A 20,130-nucleotide genomic window follows, 5' to 3' on the forward strand; every position below is an offset into this window, starting at 1 on the left:
TTTCTCTAGATTTGTGAGTTGTTCGGAAGCAATTTGTCCGACGGTAGTGTTTTCAGTTTAAATCCTGTTGTAAATTTATTTCTAATAAAAGCAGCTAAGGTAATCCCCTTATCCTTCTGGATCAAAATCTTAATTGGTCTTTGCTGGTCGTTTTAGAGCAATTCGTCCTTTTTGTAGGGTTTTCAGAAAACAGCCTTCCTTGTCAAAAAAAAGGAACGGCTTTTTCAGTTGTGGTCTTTACTAACAAATTTGGTTCAAATTTGAGTCACGGTTTTCTGGAGCTACGTCACTTCTATGGAGTCACAATGTGCTAAATAGAGCGAATTTTTGGTATTATTGTTATTCCACGATTTCCCTCAAAATTGTCATTTTTGTCTAATAGTTACTCAAGTAGCAATGAGAGTTGCTGTACTGCATCGTTTAACTGCCCTCAAACAATGCTTGTGACAATTTTTTAGGTCCTTCATGTTGATCGTTTCAATGCGATTTTTTGCTTGATCGATTTTTCGTCTTGTGGATTGTCGTCGCAAGCGTGATAAACAGGTGACGCCCGGAGGGTATTGAATCGGCGAGCAGTTGTTAGCGCTTCACTAGTCTCTATGTGTACAGTTAGCGAAACTGCTGAAAAGACAAATTCATAGTGTCAGGGGCAATTTTTGGCTGTTTGGACCTCCACCAACAGTTCATTTAAGCTATCCTCCCTAAGACCAAGCTTTCTACAGCCCAAGCAATTCACCCGACATTTAAATGGTAATGTTTAAGGTATTACTACGTTGGTCTGTCCATAACTTGAGAAAGTTTGTTGTTTTTGGACGCTTAAAAATTTCAAAAAAGGTACATTGATGTAAAAAAAATTGCTTGTTGGTATTGTGGTTTTTTTCCGGTAAGTAAGTATAATAGGAGAACCAACCTGAGAAACCATTACGTAAAAAATTGTGCGATTGAGTTGAAAAATTTATCGGCCTTAGTCCATGATGGACTTCATTATACCTTTTAAACCAATTTTGCTAGCTTATATACCAGAATTGTCGAAATTTTGAATTTTCATGTTAGATAAGCTTTAGGCAAGTTTTGTATTCGTCAAGCTAATCTTGTGTTTTTTTTCAGGTAACAATGATAGGCCATATGCACACTGTCAAATTGCCAAATTAAAATGAATCATTGAGATTTGAAGAGTTTGAGGTTGCTGTACATTTTGAGGAATTTGATTACCAGATTTATTTTGATGACGAAATTTATTTCAAAATTCTATCTTGCTTTCTGACTGATCTTATCAATTTGCCTTAGTTCCCTGTCTTCATTTTGTGATTGTGACTACTCAAGCTATCGATATTATCAGTGCCAATTAAAAACTCCTATTTTGTACAAATTTGCATCAAACTGAAGAACACATTCACTACTGCCTCAATCATTAGCGCATCATCAATCAACAAGTGATATCATCTTAAGCGACAATGGCAAGTGGAGAAAATTCCAGTGAGTAGCTAACATTTGGGAAAGAATGTTACCACATAATTGTTATCGCTAGCGATAAGTTATCGAACTCCGAGGCGAAATCGAGTTGCTGAAATTTTTCGAGAGGTTGATAGCAACCTTAGGGTAATGTTTTTTATCAACAGTTGTTGTGATTACAAAATTTGCATAACTTGTACCACACTGTAGCTGATTAAACAATCATTTTTGTCATTCTTCATATAGCAACAGCGGCGAGAAAAGAGGAAAAAGTGTCTAATAGTAGCAACTGTTTCGGATTTTTGAATTTTTCATCGGGCCCTAATAGGTTATTTCATCGGTAATTGCAACATCTTTAATTGATTAAATGAATCAACAAAACAAACAAATTCTTCGCGACTTATGAGGACTAAGAACATACCTAAAAGTTGAGGTGAAAGTTTGTTGGGTGATGGTGAAATTTTTTATATTGACTTAATTGTTAATCGACAAATGGAGTAAAATACTGTTTAATGCAAGTAAAAGTAACTTTTCAGTAAGGCTCAACTGTGTTAGCTTGATTTTCTCAGGTCAAACTGGGGATGCGGTGGATGGTATCCCAAATCCGTGGAACAGATTGTCTGTTCCTGGCATGGAGGCAATGGACATAGATGCTGCTAGTGCTTCTACCTCGACAGCTGCAGAAACTACCTCTGCCTTCAGAGCCTCCATTCCTCGCTCTGAAAGGGCACGATTCAAGTCATGGATGTTCGAAGTTAGTGCTGCAAAGCCGGCCATGCTGTTCTCTCAACACATTTATAATTTCTCGTCTCTAATGTCAAAAATCTGAGGCTACCGTACAATGTTATTTTTATAGCTGCGAAGCTGTAAGCTGAGCGAAGCTATATTGCGGTGCTCTTGGTTTTTTATTACAATTCAAAGAATTTGAATTGTATTGGGGCGCTGTCTTTTTTTTAAGATCTGTTCACACATTTTCATGATTTTTGAAGTCAAATTGGAGTAGTGATTTTGGTCACGCCGAAACAGGAAATGGAGCGAAAAAGCGAGTGGTTTTGCGGCTCTAATTTTAAAGTAGAATGAGAAAATGGTGTTTGAACAAAATTTCGCTTTCTCGCTAGTGGTTTTTTGTTCACATGCGGCAGTTTCACTTTGATTTTAACTGTTTTTTCGATTTTTTTGGATCGGGTTTTTTCTAAATGGTTTTCTCAATCCATTAATAGTTCATTCTAGGCCTAGTTTTTTGTGTGCACCAAATTGTCATTTCTCGCTAGTGGTGTTTTGTTCACATGTGGCATTTTGACACCGATTTTTTAATATTTTTTATCTGATTTTTTTAGAAATGGATTTCCCAATTCACTCATAATCCGTTAAGTCATTTATTGTTTAGTCAATGAAAATTCTTTGAATTGTACGTTAGGACTTGTCCTGCTATGTTTTTTGTTTCGTCGTCTGACGCTCTTTTTTCGTTTTACATTTGTTCACACAGCAAAGCTGAAAAAGTCAAATTTTCTGAATGACTTCTTCCTCTCACTAACGGCATCTGCGCGCGTGACGTCATTTCTCACTCGTTTCAGCAAAAGTTTTAAGGTTATTTGCGTGATTAGACTTTGATCATACGTGACTTACCTCACTCAATAAAATGGCTTTTGCACTTTAAAACTTAAGTTTAATTTGAATTTGTTTAAGGTCAAAGGAACTCATTTGTGCAGTAAAGGTCCCTAATAAGAGGCTTCTGCGGAATGAATTTTAAAAAGCTTTATTAATTTATCGCTGATTGTTTTTTACCTAGTTTTTTTTATAGCGGCGTCGATTTTTTTCCAATTTAGATATGTATCTGTTTCTATCTCTATTATATGGCACGCAGGTCTATTCTTTCGCAGCTATTCCGGAAATCTGCCGGCTATGTTACTAATGACCCATTTAGGACCCACTTAAGAGATCCACCTCTGTGCATGCAAAATTTCTTGCTAACTGGGTTCAAAATTTATCAATTACAATCAGTTGATGATAGTTTCATATCAAGTCCCACGGGGCGCTGAGGCATGGCCAAATGATTATTTTACCAAAATTAATAGTACCAATTATATGAAGGAATAGAATTGACATGGGTTTAAACAAATAGGAGTGAAAAAGCGGGACACCGACATTATAACCTGTTAAGTTATGGTATAATCTACATTTTGTGTCGATTTTTGAATTGCTGCCGTGGATAGCCAACTGCCTTTCTCACGTTTGGTTGTTTTTCCTTCAACGCTTAACAAAATCTGCACCTTATTTCGTTTCAGTAAGCACATTGCAACTTGTTCTGCATAGTTTTACTGTTGGTTTTGTGTTACGCTTGACTGGTTACGGCTTCTGAAATTTCATTTAGTTTGCTCGACTTCAACTTTATATTGCTCCGTTCATATAAGTCTCTGTGCCGATATAATTCTGCTCAAACTTACAACTTAAACTGAATTTTGACTACCATTTGCAGTTATAGAGTTATTGCAAAACCTGCTGCCCTGTTTTGATGATTTGATTGGATTGGACAATCTACATGTATACTTTTAACTTGACTAAATTATTACGCACTGAATAGAACTGCTGTATCAATATATTGCAATTACGAGCATTTATCGAAATTCGTTCAAATTTTGTGGCTTTCAAAGAAAGATATGGTAAGCTGTTGCTTTAGGAACTAAACATCCACAATTTAGGCAGCTTTATGTCAGCTTATTTCAAATCGTCACAGAAAAGTCACTGAAAGTGAGCTTTTGGCCAATATAATAATTGCTGAATCGTTAAGGGTTAAGGTAAATTACAAACCCCCCCCCCCCCCTCAACTCAACTGGAAAGTTTTTGGTCGTGCTCATTTCCATTTTGGTTCAAGTGAGGTACCAACTTCGGAATGTTTTTGATTATTTCCCTCTACTGTCTACCGTGATTCTCCTGATATTTAGTTTTGAGAAGGCATGCAAAATTTAGCGCCGTCTTTGTCTGTGGTTCAGTTTTCAATTCTATGAAAGTTTTGAGCGGGAATATTGTGAGCAATATTCCCAATAAAATTCTTGAAAACTTCAGCAACTTGTCGTAATCGTTGTTAAGTTGATTAAAAAGATAAGCACACTTGCTATTAATCACTCAATTTTTTTTAATTAACTTGGCTTCACCTTGGAGCTCAATAACTTCTTAAGACTGAAGCAGGCTGCTACAATAGAATCTAACCTCATCAGTTGTGAGCAGTTCGGTCGAGGTTATCCGGTCAACGCTCTTTGCGGTTACAAAAGTTACATAACTTACGCCACTGTGCAATTGAATAGAGTTTATTGTTCCGACCCCACTTGTGGGGGGGGGGAGGAACTATATACTCAAATGGGTTTTTTTTGTTCAGTCAATTTTGGCCGATCGATATATTCACCACAGAGAACTGTGAGTGGTATCATTGAAAAGCTGGTCCAGCGTAAAATTGAAAATTAAAAAGATTTTTTGGCTTTCGTTTTTTTCGAGTAGTTATCGAGGATTGAAATTTTGTGTGAACACGGGATATTTGTTCACTTTTAGTGTGATTTTTCTTCAAATCAAGATATTTTCTATAAAAATAGTTTTTCAAACTTAAATTTCTTGCCAAAAAATGAACCAATTTTGTGTTCGTAATAGACTAAAGGCGTTAAAACATACTAGTTCTGGTCTCATAGGGAGGTTCAATATCAAAAAAATTTGAATTCTGTCTGAGAGCTCTTTTTTTTATAAAACTTTTCTACTTTTTTTTTGCTTTTTTAAGTCACATAGAGACAAGTCACTTTTCATATCGAGGTTCCGTTAATGACAAACCTCCTTGACAGTTAAATGAAGCCCAGTCAACAAAAAAAATCGTTTTCAAGGAATTGCTCATGATTTTTTTTTACTTCGAATCTGAGTTTTGTTAATTTTAAAAGAAATTTTGAATTTCTTTTGGAGGTTTTACTAATTTTTTGGAGTATTATGGCATGGACTCACTGACTAACAATGCAATATGTTCCGTAATGAGATTTAAGTGAACATATCTAATGCTTTGAGAGGACAGCTAATAGCTGTTAAGACTTTAAAAATAACTTTTCGAAATTTTTTTTCGATTATTCACCAATCGTAAACTTATTATCGTGAACTGTAAGTCAGTCTCTGCGATGACAGCACCCTTATCCGTCCCACTGTAACCAAATTTGATCTGGCTAGCAATTTTATCTTCTAATTTTTTGTTATATAACTTCAATGACACAAGATTTCAAAAAAATTTAAAAAACTTTTGGATGTTTCCGTATTTTTCTTTACTTTTGAAATCTTATCGCATTATCCTAAGTTTGACAGCTCCTACTGGGTTAAAGAAAACCTTAAGTGGATCACATATTTAAATTTTTAGAGAAAAGCTGACGGTTTGAATGGCTTCGACCTTTTCTTCTCGCACTTTTTTACTGAATTTTTGTTTTTTGCCGGTTTTTGTTGTTGTTGTTGTTTTCATGGTCATAAGACTTCTTGTGAAGTCATATTGATCACCTATGTATGACAAACATCCCTATAATCCCAATTGGGGCGTATTTGAGGGTGGTTTTTGGCTTCCGTCGAAATCTATTGAATTTAATGGCTGTTACGAATTTAAAGATAATTTTTTGAAAATTTTCTTGAACATTAACCAATCTTAAAGTTTTCGTGAACCGTTAGTCGGTCTCAGTTTTGACAGAACCCATTTATTTTCTACTGCAACTGAAATTAATCTCGTTATCGGTTTTATCTTCTAACTTTTGGTTTAATGAATTCAGTGACAAAAGAATTCAAAATTTATAAAAAATTTTTGATATTTTCGTATTATTGGTTACTTTTGAACTCTTATCATATTATCGAAATATTATGCACATTATCCAATTATTATTCTAATCCCAGTGGCGCAAAGAAGACATTGAGTGGATCACAGATAAAGTTTTCAGAGAAAAGTTAATGGTTTAAATGGCTTCGTTGTTTTCATAGTCTTAAGACTTATTGTGATAACTTATTGATTATCTATGCATAAATTTTTTTCCCGCCATCTTGTTATTTCTGAACTTAGTTATTGACCTCCCTTGAAAGCTTTTGAGTTTAAAGGCTATTAAGACTTTTTTTTGGACATTAACCAATCCTAACTTTTTTTCGCGAACTATTATTCAGCCTTAGTACTTACAGGATCCTTTTTTATTTCTAGTCCCGCCAAAAATAATCTGGTTAGCGGCTTAATTTTCTACCTATTAATTTTAAAACTTCAATGCCATTAGTTTTCATAAATTTTTAATTTTCGGGTACTTTTTCTTATTTTTGGATCCTTTTGAAATCTTATCACATTATCCTATTACTGATAGTTCCCATTGGTTTAGGGAAGACGTTCAACCGATCATAGATAAAGTTTTCAGAGAAGGACCTATGATCAAAAATTGCTTCGACACTTTCTTCTGGCACTTTTCTAATGAATTTTTAGTTTTTGCCTGCCTTTGTTGTTGTTTTCATCGTCACTTGATGTAACATCTTATTGATGAAATTTGAATGACAAACAAACTTGTTGTCCCATGGAGGCATAATGTCTCGTATTTAGTGGATTCCGTTGAAAGCTTATGAATTAAATGGCGTTGATACTACGAGTTTTTTCAAAAGTTTCGTGGCTCTTATGTATTTGTTCATATTTGATTTTTTGAAATTATATTGATAATAAAAGAAGAATCCCAGTTCTGTAAAAATATTATATGAACATAGAAAAGTTTTTAGTGAAAAGTTCATTTTTTAATGCCTCCGACAATTTTCTCGCCTAATTTTTTTCTAGAAATTGCTGTTTTTGCCTGTTGTTCCTTAGGTAGCCGTAAATTGCCGACAAATCTCTTAAGCTTGTATTTGAGGATTGAATTAATGATGTTGCCCAAAGCAGTCAGTTCTTAGCCTTTAGTTTTAAATTTTATGATATACATTTACAAATAATTTTCAAACTTTTCAGTTTTTGATGTTGTTTTTGTCAAATTGTAACTTATTTTCATCAATGAGAGGTCACATCCAATTTCTTGTGTTTCAAAAAATAACATATCTACTGATATTATTTGTCACTGATGCTTTGTTTGTTGGATAATATGCGGTTTTATAAACGTTTTTTTATTGCTCTTTTTTGCGTTTCTTTTTCTCTTCGTTCAGAACAATCGCGTAGTAACAGATCCTAATGGTTTTCAAATGTGACCCAAATCAACTTATTTAGTCTCAGTATAATTCCTTCAATTGAATTCTTAGAAAAAAGATTTCAATTAAAAATACATAATATTCAGATATTAGCTAATGATTTTAATGGTAGCAATAGTTTGTTTTCGCAAATCGTTTGTAATTTTTTCTATAGTTCGTTTCTAAGGCTTAGTCTATCCAAAGACAGTTCCTTTTGGTTTTGTAATAACTTTTTAGTAATTTATCAAAAATTATTTAGTTAAAAGCTAATGATTGTTAAGACTTTTGAAATATCTTGGTTTAAAAAATGTTGATCAATTTTTGAAACTCGCCTCATTGATCGTTGTATTTATTGACTTGCTACGTAGTCTCAGTAAGAAAACTTTCCATCCACAGTTAGAAGAAGAAAATTCGAGTAGTTAAGGTTTTATGCGGTTTTATAATTGTTAAGACTTTTGAAATATCTTGGTTTAAAAAATGTTGATTAATTTTTGAAACTCGCCTCATCGATCGTTGTATTTTTTGACTTGCTACGTACTCTCAGTAAGAAAACTTTCCATCCACAGATAGAAGAAACTAAATTCGAGTAGTTAAGGTTTTATCTGACTGCATTTTGACGTTGTTACTATGTGCTTTTAAATTTAGATTTTCAGTTTTTGCTGTGAAATTTTTGTTTTTGCCTATTTTGTTTTTTGTTTTTTTTTGTCTCGTAGTATGTTTAATGTCAGATGTCATTGGCGCTGTAATGAGGCATGGTATTGTGTAATTCAATTAGTAGATAGGTTGTGTAGCGATTGTTTTAAACTCAAACATCTATTTTTGTTATCTCTTCATTTTGTTGACAATTAAGTCAAAAATGTAGATGAGCTCGGGTCGGAACATCATGTGCAAACGCACATTAACGAGCCTCCTTGTTTTCGATTTATTTTCGATTGAATTGTCTGATCGAGCAGAATTTCGGCACTTTCTCATTTTCGTAGTAGTTTTGGACGCTAACAAGTTATTAACCGGGAAGTTATGCAACTGTTGCTATCACAAGTAGAGTTGATCAGAGCGATTTGACTCGTAATGTTTTAACATCTATATAAATTAATATGAGCCAAAAGAGATTGCAGATACCGCTATTGGATTGATCTTTTGTATTTAAAAAAATTGAAAGACACGAAGAAGTAGTTTCTGCTCTTATGCCTTTTTGAACTAGAGACGTGTGTGGCGTGACTTTTATCAATAATTAACATAAAAGTTGTTGCCGCGACCCACCGGTTATTGTTCCAACTGGGTTTTTTTAATGTTCAGTCCATTTTCACCGATCGATATTTTCATCGTACAGAGTTGTGAGTGGTATGATTAGAAAGCTTGTCAAGAGTAGAGTATCAAAGTTAAAGCATTTTTGAATTTCGCTTTTCCAAGGTGTTGCGGAGGTTTAAAGTTTTGTGAACGTTAGGCTCATTGTTTTGTTCACAGTTTTTTTAGTTTTGTTGCTGAAATCAATTTTGAAGTTTTAAATGTCATAAAAATTCTGAACGATATTGGTTTTACGTCTAACGATGAAAGAGGTGCTTCATTTTTTGAACCAGCATTTTGGCTTAGAGTTTGGCTTTTTTCGAAAATTCTGCTTTTTCTTTTTTTTCAGGAGAAATGGCACTAAATCTGCTTTAGCCCTTCTTGTTCAAATATTCCGGTGCAGACATAGAAACTGTTGACACGATCTTTTACAGAGATGACGGCTATTTTTTCTTAGTATTCTGGAACTAACAATTTGGCGGCCTTTCAATAATTTGAATCAATAAAAGTAACCCAAAAAATGCATCATTTATTTGTGATAGAATAGGATTTTCGATTTTCGTTTTGAAGAATATTTATTAAGCACTTTTTTGGATCCGTGAAATTTTGGCTGCCATTTAGCGATAGCAAGGTCAGATTTGATTTCATCGGTGATTTTTGCAGTGAAAAAGCATTCGGTTTTTGTTTTGGATCTGTTCTTTTTGTAATATTTCTTGCATTTTTCCCAATTTAAGACTAGTTGGTTTTCATCTAGAGGTTAAATTAATGAGAAGTCCAAATTATATTCAATTGAGGCCCAATGAATAAATATTGTATTTTATGTGTAAGGCTTTTGGTTTTGGTGGTCTCACGACTGATTCACATTATTTATTCATCATTTATTTTTGATATAATGACTTGTCACATTAGCTAATGCATTAACATATTGAACAATTATTTGTTGTATCAGACGAGCATCGTTTTAAAAACTAGTTTTTGCTAAAATTCAAATTTTTACAGTTCAAAAAGTTTTCGGGTTGTAATGGGACGCTTTTTTCTTTTTAAATTTTTAATGTTAATTACAGACCAGAATAATTTCAATCAAAATTCAATTACTGTCAACAAAAATTTACTTGCAAATGAAGGTCACTGAAGATACCTTATACTTTAAGCTAAAGTCTCATGGCTTTTAGTTGCTTGCTGTTCTTTTACACTATTTGCGTAAGTTTTTTGAAAATTTTGCCTGTATTAGTTGGTATTTTGTTGACATTTGACTTAGTCTTTTTAATGACAAGTCCATTGCCTTCTTAGGCAGTACCAGGTTAATTTGTTTCTACCTTTTTCAGTTGAAAGCGTGTGGTTGTTCTGGCTCTTTTGCAGACATGCCACTTTTCATCTTATTTAAGTCAGCTTGTAGCATAATCTAAGAAAAAAAAGGTCGCACATACTTTCAAGTTAATTTCAATTTAGTCCTCACTGATGTCTTATCATGTGAAAAATGTTTTTTTTTACTTAAATACTATGAATTTTTTTAAACATTTTCCGGGTTTTTTTTGCTCCGGGTTTTTTTCAGACATGCCACTTTTCATCTTATTTAAGTCAGCTTGTAGCATAGTCTCAGAAAAAGGTCGCACACACTTTCAAGTTAATTTCAATTTAGTCCTCACTGATGTCTTATCATGTGAAAAATGGTTTTTTTTACTTAAATACTATGAATTTTTTTCAACATTTCCCGGGTTTTTTTGCTCCTTTTTGCTGTCATGTCATATTATCACACTGAAGACAACTCACACCTTGAAGGGCACAATTGACTAAGTTTTAAATGTTTTTAGTGAACAGATTACGGTTTTAAAGGCATCGACTCAATGACTATAATGTTAATGACTATATATTAATGACTAAAAAATTTTTTTAAAAAAAAAATTTTGCCTGTATTTCTTTTTGTAGGTGTTTGAGATTCTGGGTGATGGCAGGTCTCAATGACTTTCTTTGCATGTGCAAATGAAGCCATTTATTGACCAGTTGATAGCTTATGGTTTTCATAACTATAAAATTAATTGTTTTCAAAAAGCATGAACGTATCTTTTAACTTTGCACTCTGTTTTTGTCTACATGTTAATTATACTCAATGAAAATCCCATACAGAAGATCCCATATCTTCTGTTGTGCGATGCTTTTCAATTTAATTAGTTTTGTTCTCTGATACTATTTTGTCTTTGTTTTTAAGTTTTATAAAGTAGGTACAGATTTTCGGTCGTAATTAATGCTTTTTTGCTTTTTTTTTTCATTTTGTTGTTTGTCTTGTCTCTTAGTTGCCTTAATGGCAGGTTTCTCGGCCCTCTAATGAGGCATTATATAATTTGTTTAATAATTTGAGTTTAAAGTGATTTTTTGATGGTTGCAGCAATTATTTTTGAACAATATTTTAATTTTCTTCGTTTTCTATCTCTTGTCCTTTTGGTAGACAATTAAGTCAATAATATGGTTGAGCAGGGTCGGAAAATTTTGTGTTAATGTACATTTACTGAACCTCCTTTTTTAGCATATTATTAACTTAGTTGTTTTCTTGATAATAGCACTTTTTCTCAGAATAGCTTTTTAATCGAAGTTAGAGATCACCTTAAAACAAGTATACTCAACTCAACAGGTGCCAGTAAAAGGTTTTTTTTGTGGAAAGGTTCATCTCTGGAAACCAATTGAGAGATCGGTTTGGGAACTCAACTGAAAATTGGCCCTTCAAGTGTCTACACAATTGGCGTGTCTTCAATTTGTGATTCGAATTTATTGACTTTTTTGCGCTACAGCCCTTTGAAGCCAATCACGACAACTCATTCCTGGCAACATTATACTTTTAAACTCTGAATTGGTGCGTAATAGATGTGTGAGTGTTTTTAGGACCCGTTTGGTGGAGTGTTGAGTGACGAGGCAGATGCAAGCAGAGGTGATCAATCTAACGTGTCTCTTATCAATGTTGCCAGCAGATACAAGAACCCAGATCGACAACCCAATACGTAAGGAGACTACCCAAAAACTCTTCTCATTACGATGTGCAACAGTGTTTTGAATTGTATTGAAAACTGATATAAAGCTTATATACTTAGATTGTTATTTAATAAGACAAGGAAGATGGCTGTAATTAGGCGATGAAAAACGAGGCTTGCGAATAAAAATTTCGGAATCAAAATGCCACAAAGTGAGGGAGAGTGTTTTTTTTTGTATCGTGGATGAATTTATGAAGTTTCTCTCGTATAAAAGATATAAAAATTTGGGCCGGTTCCTAATTGGACCTTTGAACCGAATGGATTGTCTAGTGTTTTGTGAGCAATGTTTAAACCGTTGAGGACAATGGAGAATTCTGCAGAGTTTTATAAAAATTTGTCTGGTTCTCTGTCGTCCGACCGCAGCACCAGCGTCACACTGTGCACATTAGCTAAAATTATGTGAGAAGTATATAGTCAAAATTATTAATGTCAAAATTATTAATTTGTATCCGGCTCCTCTGGTGAAAGAGGAGTATAGAGTAACAAACACTATATAAATAGTTTTACTCCCCTTTCACCAGGGGAGCCGTATACACTATTAATAATTTTGAAATTAATAATGTTAGTTAAAGTGCACATCACTAAAATTACCTGAAGGTGTAACGCCCTCTTGTGGTGCTTTAGATATCCGCCGTTGCATGATCGAGTTGCGAGACTGGTGAGTAATGCAGACGGAGATTCTCCTGAACTCTTCTACAAGATAGCAGGCAAGAGTCTCAAAGGCAGGGCTGTCATCATCAACATCTCTAAATTCACTGGTATGTTTCTATATGCTATAGGTTGTTGCTGGAGAAAGTAACGGAACATTTTTATAGCAACATCTGATAAATAGTAACGGACGTGTGCCCTGGAAATTAATAACTTATTTCTTAACAAAATCAATATGATTAAGCATATTGAGACAAGAACCCAGCAGATACAAGAACCCAGATCGACAACCCAATACGTAAGGAGACGATATGAGGTTAATACAAATGTGCTTTGAGATCTGCTCTTTAATCAATCAAATAAACCTCTACCAAATTTATTCTTGACCTTCTGGTGCTCATCGAATAAGGTCGTCCAATCATAGACATCAGAAATTTAGAATTGTTGACCCTTCATGCCCCGTGCCGCGTTTGAGTTAACTATTGTTAGTAATGAAGTTTTTCGTTTTCTATAATAAGGAACTGTTTAGGGGATGAACAGAGCAGACAGGGTTCGCAGAGGGACGCCATTTCCATGCTAGCGTGTTTGGAGTCACTCGGTTTCAAAGTTGAGGTCTACGACAATCTAACCAGTGCTCAATTCTATCAACTCATTCTGCACTTGAGTTAGTCCTCGTTGTTATAGGCGCTCTTACTCTATTCGAGAATACGCTAGGATTATAATTCACGCGCCTATACAGAAATTTAGCGCCGCCGAATTTCAGAAATTGTTTTGAAAAGTGTATTACATAATGGTTATGTAATGATCAGTCACAAAAAAATACAGCATGCACTAAAAATGTGCTGATCAAATTTTGCGATTATTATGAATATTAAGAATTGATATTTGATTTGATAAAAGTCAACAGTGGCTGTTTGAAGAGTTAAATATTCAACCTTGAACAGCTTAAAGTTTGATAATTCTGTATAGAAGATTTCCCTGATCTGATACTTTTTTTACATGAAGTGATATTGCGAACGTTGTTTCTTATCACATTGGTTAATTTGTCAGGTGTCGATCCTCGGAAGCAGCACTCAAAAGTAGATGCATTCGCCATGGTCATCTTATCACACGGCACACAGTAAGTAACATTTTCCAGTCCTAACTGTATTAAAATTGGGTATTTCCCATTATAGCCCCTACCCCCCCCCCCCCATCATGGTGATTATACCGTTATTATAGCCCCACAGCTTACTAGTCAGATAACCTATAAGCCCCCCCCCCCCCTCCGCTCCGTTCCCCCAATCATGGTAATTATACCATAATTGGGGACTGAAAGACCCATTTAAGTATTAGTTTGCAGTTCGTGATGCATGTCAATAGATGCGAGCTATCACTTCGATACAATTTAAAATGTTGATCTTCACGGAATCAATTTACTAAGCAGGTATTCAACAATTTATGTTGACGAAAAGTAGCTCATTTATTTAGATGAAAGTCGCTCTATTGATAAATAGAATCTTGATTTTTACGTGCTCTCGAACGCAGTTTGATGCAATTATTGTAAACGTGTTGGTCTTTTTTATGCCAATTTTTTTTTTACCGTTTTTGCGCTTTTGTTCTGGAACATTATTTCACTCCTTGCGTGACTTTTTCACTGAAATGAAGTTCGTTGCCAATACAAGCGATTATGAGCGAACAAGAATCAAAGCCATCGGAGCTTAGTGGTTAAATGTGATTTGAGACTGCTATCCTGGAGGTGGTGACCGGACAATAGATCGAAAGGACAACAGATCGAAAACAGAAAAATTGGGACAATAGATCGAAAATTAATCTCTATTCTTATTGGTATAAATTAAGCATTATTTGCGAGCTGCAATATAATTACCAAATCATGGCCATGCCTCGCTAGCCATGGCCATGCCTTAGCGGCCCGTGAGACTTAATATGGATCTATCACAACCGAACAAAATATCACAACAGAACATGTTATATACTTGTATAATAAATGAGCGCTTAAATCTGATTGGCCAAAACGCAACTTGAATTATTTAATTTTTGATCTATTGTCCCAATTTTCGCTTTCGATCTGTTGTCCTAGCACCTCTGGAGGTTGCCGTTTAGAAGCCTTCTGGGGTCGCGATTAAACACTAATTTAAATTGCCTCGACTATCGTTCGAGAGCAATTCGCCCGCCGTTAGTCGGTTTATGTTAAATGGTTATAGATGTCTTCTGTTAGGAACAGAGAGGGTCATGACGTCATAATGAGCAGTGACTCAGAGGAGATCGAGTTCAAATATATCACATCTCAGTTCGCAGGAAACGTCGCCAAAACTCTTGCAGGAAAACCAAAGATCTTCTTCGTCCAGGTAAACTTGGTTAAAATTAATTTTAAAAAATTGCTCTAGTAACCTGACGTTTTGATAATAAGACAATTAGTAAATAAATGAATTGGTTATGAATTTAGCAATTTGTTCTAATTATTTACTGTAACTATATTATTTAAAAATGGCGCCTTCAAATAACGACCTTCAAAATAGCGCTATTGTAATCACAAAAAGGGACCATTCATAAAATGCTCTCGATTTAACAAAAAACGGCTCTTATTTGCCCGCTAACTATTTTTAATCAATGCTAAATACTTAACCAAATCATTAATGTACCAATTGGGGCTTTCATCGAAAAGTAAAATTTATAGCAATAGAGCAATTTTTATTTATTAACTTTGATTAAATTTACCAAAGAACTAACTTTAAATTTCTAACAATTTTTCAGTTGGTGAAGTGTCAGTTATCAGGAAAAAATGATTTTATTTTGAAATAATTTTAGGCCTGCAGAGGGGACAAGACAGATCCGGGTCGAGAAATAGCGGTGGACTCCTCAGATGGGGTTGAAGGTTTGGGTCGTGGTATGGGAGAGGACGAGACTGATTTCTTCTTCCGAACAATCACAATACCAGCTGAGGCTGATATCTTTGTTGCATACTCAACTCCTCCTGGGTAAGGACCTCTGATTTGTAGAACAGCATGGAGTCTGTCCTTTACCTTCCCGTGAACAGAATACGTTTTTTAATTGCTCTCCAATGAAATTTGAAGCAATTATTGTAAATGTAAGCAATTGTTGCTGGCCTTTTTTGCGCTTTTGTTATTGATAGCCGTACAGCGATAGCTGGGGCTATTATTGGCCTTCTCTTGTTTTTTTTGTTGTGATTTTTGTTACGACCATATGACGTCACAACCACTTCAAATCTGCTTTTTGTTCATTCATTCATGCAATTTCAACTGAATTACGTGCGTGACGTCATTTTTCGTTCTTAGTGGAGCGAGTTTTTTCGTTAATTTGCGTGATAAAATTTCCGGTCACACTTGACTTACCTCACTCACAAAAATGACTTCCTCACTTTGAAATTGACTTTTAATTACTTTAATTCAAAGAGATAAGGTGAAGTGAATGTGTTTCACTCTAAATGAAGGTTATTAGAGAGCAGGTAATAGAGGCAGCAAAAACTAAAGGCAGCAAAAACAGGTAATAGAGGCAGCAAAAACAGATTTTTAATCAAAATATAACATATCAGTCTTCAATGAAAAGACGAATTTTTTTGGTCTGTCTTTTTTAATGTTTTTTTGAGACTGCAGATCTACGAAGTTATTGCGGCTATTTTCTGGCAATCTGCCATCTATGTTAGATCGTTTTGTGACTTTTCAAGTGCCTTTTTCACGCTTGTCTTCATTTTTGAGTGATTAATTTTTCTTGAACGAAGTTCATAGCAATTATTGTAAACGTGTTGGTTGTTTTTATGCAAATTTTTTGCTTGATCATTCTGCGTTTTTCTTCTAGAACCTTCTTTGACTTCTCAAGTGATTTTTTTCACGCTTTCGTTCATCTTTTCTGAGTGATCTCTATGGTCTCACACCGAAGTAATGCTTGTTGCTAAATTAAAATCTATTGCAGCATAGCTAGAAGAAGGGCCTGATAGCCGAGAGGGCACTGCTTCTGGTCAGTGAGCGGGAGGTCAGTGGTTCAAATTCTGCTGTGGTAAACTATTTTTGCATCCTTAAAGATAAATTTATCTACGTTATAGCCCCTGAATTAAATTTCCTCTCCTGTCGTTCAAGACCAATTCTTCCGACGTTAGTCTGTTTGTTTTCCATTGAGCTCACTCCGAAGTTAAATTGGTTGCTATGAAGATCAAAATTGTAGCAGAGGAAATCACAAGGTTCTTGTAGCCGAATGGATAATGATTACATTGAGTTCTCCGGTAGGTCGGGGGTTGAATCCCTCCATGGTCAGTTTATTTGCACTCATAAAGAAAATATTATCTAGTCTACAGCCCTTGAATCAAGTTGTCCCACCTGTCGATTGACAGCAATTTCTCCGACGCTGGTCGGTTTACTAGACTGAACAAAGTAATGCTTGGTTTTTTAATTCTGATAATTGTTTGCAGGACCTGATAAGTAGCGAGACTAGACATTAAAACATAGATAGTTATGCCATTGCACAGGCTAAAGTTATCGCTTATGGGTTCTTATATTCACTGGGCAAACTAAAGCAGTTACAGCCCAATGTTTTCATCGGCGAAGCAAAGTCACCTTCGTACGTCAAATCTATTGCCGTTCTTCTTAACAGATTGATAAAAATTTTAGTTAACTTCCCCTAAAATGCATAAGAAAAAAATTACAATGTAAAGCCGCAATATACAGTTAAGAATACAACATGATATACAAAACAATAAATAATAAAATATATAGTCTAATGGGTCAGACGAAAAACCGGTCAAGCAACAAATCGCATAAAATGACTAATATATTTGCTTGAAAACTTCGTTTGACAGCAATTAACAATAAGTTTTTAGCTGATACTTTTGTTGTTCAAGCCAATCCAATTTAATAAAAATCTGCTTCCAATATCACTCTTAAACAACATCTAGTTTCCTTGAAACAAATGTTGAAAAAACATTTTTAAAAAGATTTTTTAAAGGATATATATATTTTTAAGAACCTGACCTTAAGTTAGTAAAATCGAGCTTAAAATTTTATCTACAATTTTCTATGTATATTGTGAACTTTTACAGCGAAAATATAAATGCAGATCCAATGTTTTCAGTGACGTCTTGCAAATGAATTATTTTTGGGTCCTTTAAAAAATCTTTTTAAAAATGTTTTTTCAACATTTATTTCAAGGAAACTAGATGTTGTTTAAGAGTGATATTGGAAGCAGATTTTTATTAAATTGGATTGGCTTGAACAACAAAAGTATCAGCTAAAAACTTATTGTTAATTGCTGTCAAACGAAGTTTTCAAGCAAATATATTAGTCATTTTATGCGATTTGTTGCTTGACCGGTTTTTCGTCTGACCCATTAGACTTTTCGTCCTTATTAACGGATCAACAGGTAGAGATTCCCCAAATTTGTGATTTGGTGATTACTCTGGCGATGTGATTAGATAATGGCATTGCGCCCATCCCCACTTGCAATGCTTATAAGGCCCAGCTGGGCACTACCTAAGCCCACCGGTAGCGGCTCGTTTGAGAACAACTTGACTGAGGTTATTTATGTTTCTTTATTCTTATCAAGCGTAAGTTTTTTTGATCTGTGACGTTGTTCATTTTATTCTCATAGCGGAGAACTTAATTTTTATAAGCTGAAAAATTGTCGCTTAGTAAGCGACAAAAAGAATTTTACGAGATCGAGGAGCTCTGGATCGATCATACGTTCTCCTATTAAAACAGGTTTTAATTACCCATTTTAATTGAATTTCGCCCAAGAAATTCTGTAGTTGTTACCAAAAACTCTTTCAACAAAGCACGGATTCTCGTTTGGGTCTTTTTCTATTGTGAAGATTTTTTTAACGTTCGATCTGGTTTTTTTGTTTTACTCAAGAAAAGTGAAGAGAAGTTGTTTTTCAGGGTGCTTGCGGCCGAGTGCTGGTTACAATTAATTACCGTTTGATAATATGGTATGAAATATTAGTGAATTTTCAATTTCAAAATGGATAACCGTGGAATCGCAATTACATCGCATCGAATGAATTTCGAGTATAGTGTTCGAGCCAAAGCCAACTTGACAGTTGCCACAAGACCTGTTTGATAATAGGCCTTGAAAAATTGTTTCAGTACCAAAATTGCTTAAGTATAATAATCGAATCTTGAATGCATCGTATCGATACATTGTTACAACCAACACTCGATTTTTCTGTTATGTTATTAGGTATTACCCCTCATACCTCCTCCCACCTCCATACGTAGCAGAGTAGTGTGGGCTATGAAGAAGGATAATCGTCAAACATTGATCCAATCACATTGAACGAATAAAAATCGAGTTAACCAAGACGATCGATGTAAAGTTCTGTTGTGTTCACAGGTATTACTCGTGGCGTAGTCCTGAAAGCGGCTCCTACTTCATGCAGCTGTTGGCCTACAGACTCTTCCACAATGCATACTTGCAGGACTATGACCTGCAGACTGTAGTCACTCTGGTGAGCCACGACCTCGTTCGCTTCCAGTCCAATGTGCCACAAGACGACAGAATGCACAAGAAGAAACAGGTACTCTTTACTGATTAGATTGCACAGAAGTGGATCTAGATCTGGAAATTAGAAATACTGCAGCTGCAATCGATAATAAATTTTCCAGGAACTATTCGAGTTTGCGGGGGGGGGGGGGGGGTTGTAATGGCATTTTTTAAAAAAAATTGAGCAGTACTACGTTTGATATACAATTAATTAACTAAGTTGGTTTTCAAAATGTAGCTACAATTATCGCTGATCGCTTACTCGAGTGGACACGACATTATACTTGCTTTTAATAGAATAAATATAAATGGTTTCAAAGTGTAGCGAAAATTGTGATAGCGCTCCGCACTTATTCTGGCCCGTAGAACGAGAAAAATTTTAAACAATATCAGACAGCACCAGATCGGGGAAGTGATTTGTTCAGCCTAAAATCAAAAATGTGTATGAGCTAAAACCAGGATAACTAATTAAAACTCTACTGATCATTTTGTGGGGATTCACCTGGCGCAAACTGGTTCTCAAACTCTGCATAGACTATCTTTTGTTTGTTTTGTTTACAGGTGCCTTGGGTGTCATCGACTCTCACTAAAAAGCTCAAATTCAAACCCTAGAATGCCTTTGTCTGCAACTAAAATACTCAAAATGAGAGGACAAGTCTATTGAATGAACTAAAAATAATTCTATCTGGGTGTCTCTTACTGTCAATGATGCTTTCTTTGTATTTTAGTTTCTATAGTAACAGCAAATGATTTGTAAATTTAATATTTATAAATTTGTATATACACTGCCTCCATTTCAATCAGAGGAATTTAATCCGTTCAAAATTTTTTTGTTACTCAGTTTGAGTTCTTAACGATTTGCTTGAGTAATCAAATTGCTATAGACAAGAAAAAAACATCTGTGAAAAATTTGCTTCTTGAAATCGGATGTTGCTAATGAACAAGATCTTAATGCTCAGGACCGGTTTGACTGGCGAATATCAAATCTATGGATCCACTGTTTCATAGAAACATAATAGCATTTGCATCAAGATGCAAAAACGAGATGACAACTTGA

General features: G+C 34.8%; 2 protein-coding genes across 3 annotated transcripts in view; one reads left to right on the forward strand and one right to left on the reverse strand.

Moving 5' to 3' along the window:
* The window catches only part of LOC142340530 (prohibitin 1-like), a 103,856-nt gene extending 91,844 nt beyond the window's left edge, over window positions 1-12,012 (reverse strand). Inside the window, exon 1 of the mRNA XM_075391096.1 lies at window positions 12,002-12,012. The gene's annotated coding sequence lies outside the window, so the exon portion shown is untranslated. The remainder of the gene's footprint in view (window positions 1-12,001) is intronic.
* LOC142340529 (caspase-7-like) lies at window positions 1,108-19,901 on the forward strand. Of its 2 annotated transcripts, XM_075391094.1 has the most exons (10): window positions 1,108-1,476; window positions 2,022-2,206; window positions 11,791-11,906; window positions 12,561-12,694; window positions 13,114-13,248; window positions 13,635-13,704; window positions 14,803-14,932; window positions 15,393-15,562; window positions 18,924-19,107; window positions 19,635-19,901. In XM_075391094.1, exons 1-10 carry the CDS (start codon window positions 1,455-1,457, stop codon window positions 19,683-19,685), a joined length of 1,197 nt encoding a protein of 398 aa, XP_075247209.1. In that variant the 5' UTR covers window positions 1,108-1,454; the 3' UTR covers window positions 19,686-19,901. The 2 variants fall into 2 exon arrangements, with proteins under 2 accessions (XP_075247209.1, XP_075247210.1); XM_075391095.1 differs by lacking the exons at window positions 1,108-1,476; window positions 2,022-2,206 and adding an exon at window positions 3,783-4,112.
* The last annotated feature ends 229 nt before the right edge of the window (window positions 19,902-20,130 follow it).

The sequence above is a fragment of the Convolutriloba macropyga genome, chromosome 6, assembly GCF_964194025.1.
Source record: "Convolutriloba macropyga chromosome 6, txConMacr16.3, whole genome shotgun sequence".
NCBI lineage: Eukaryota > Metazoa > Xenacoelomorpha > Acoela > Convolutidae > Convolutriloba > Convolutriloba macropyga.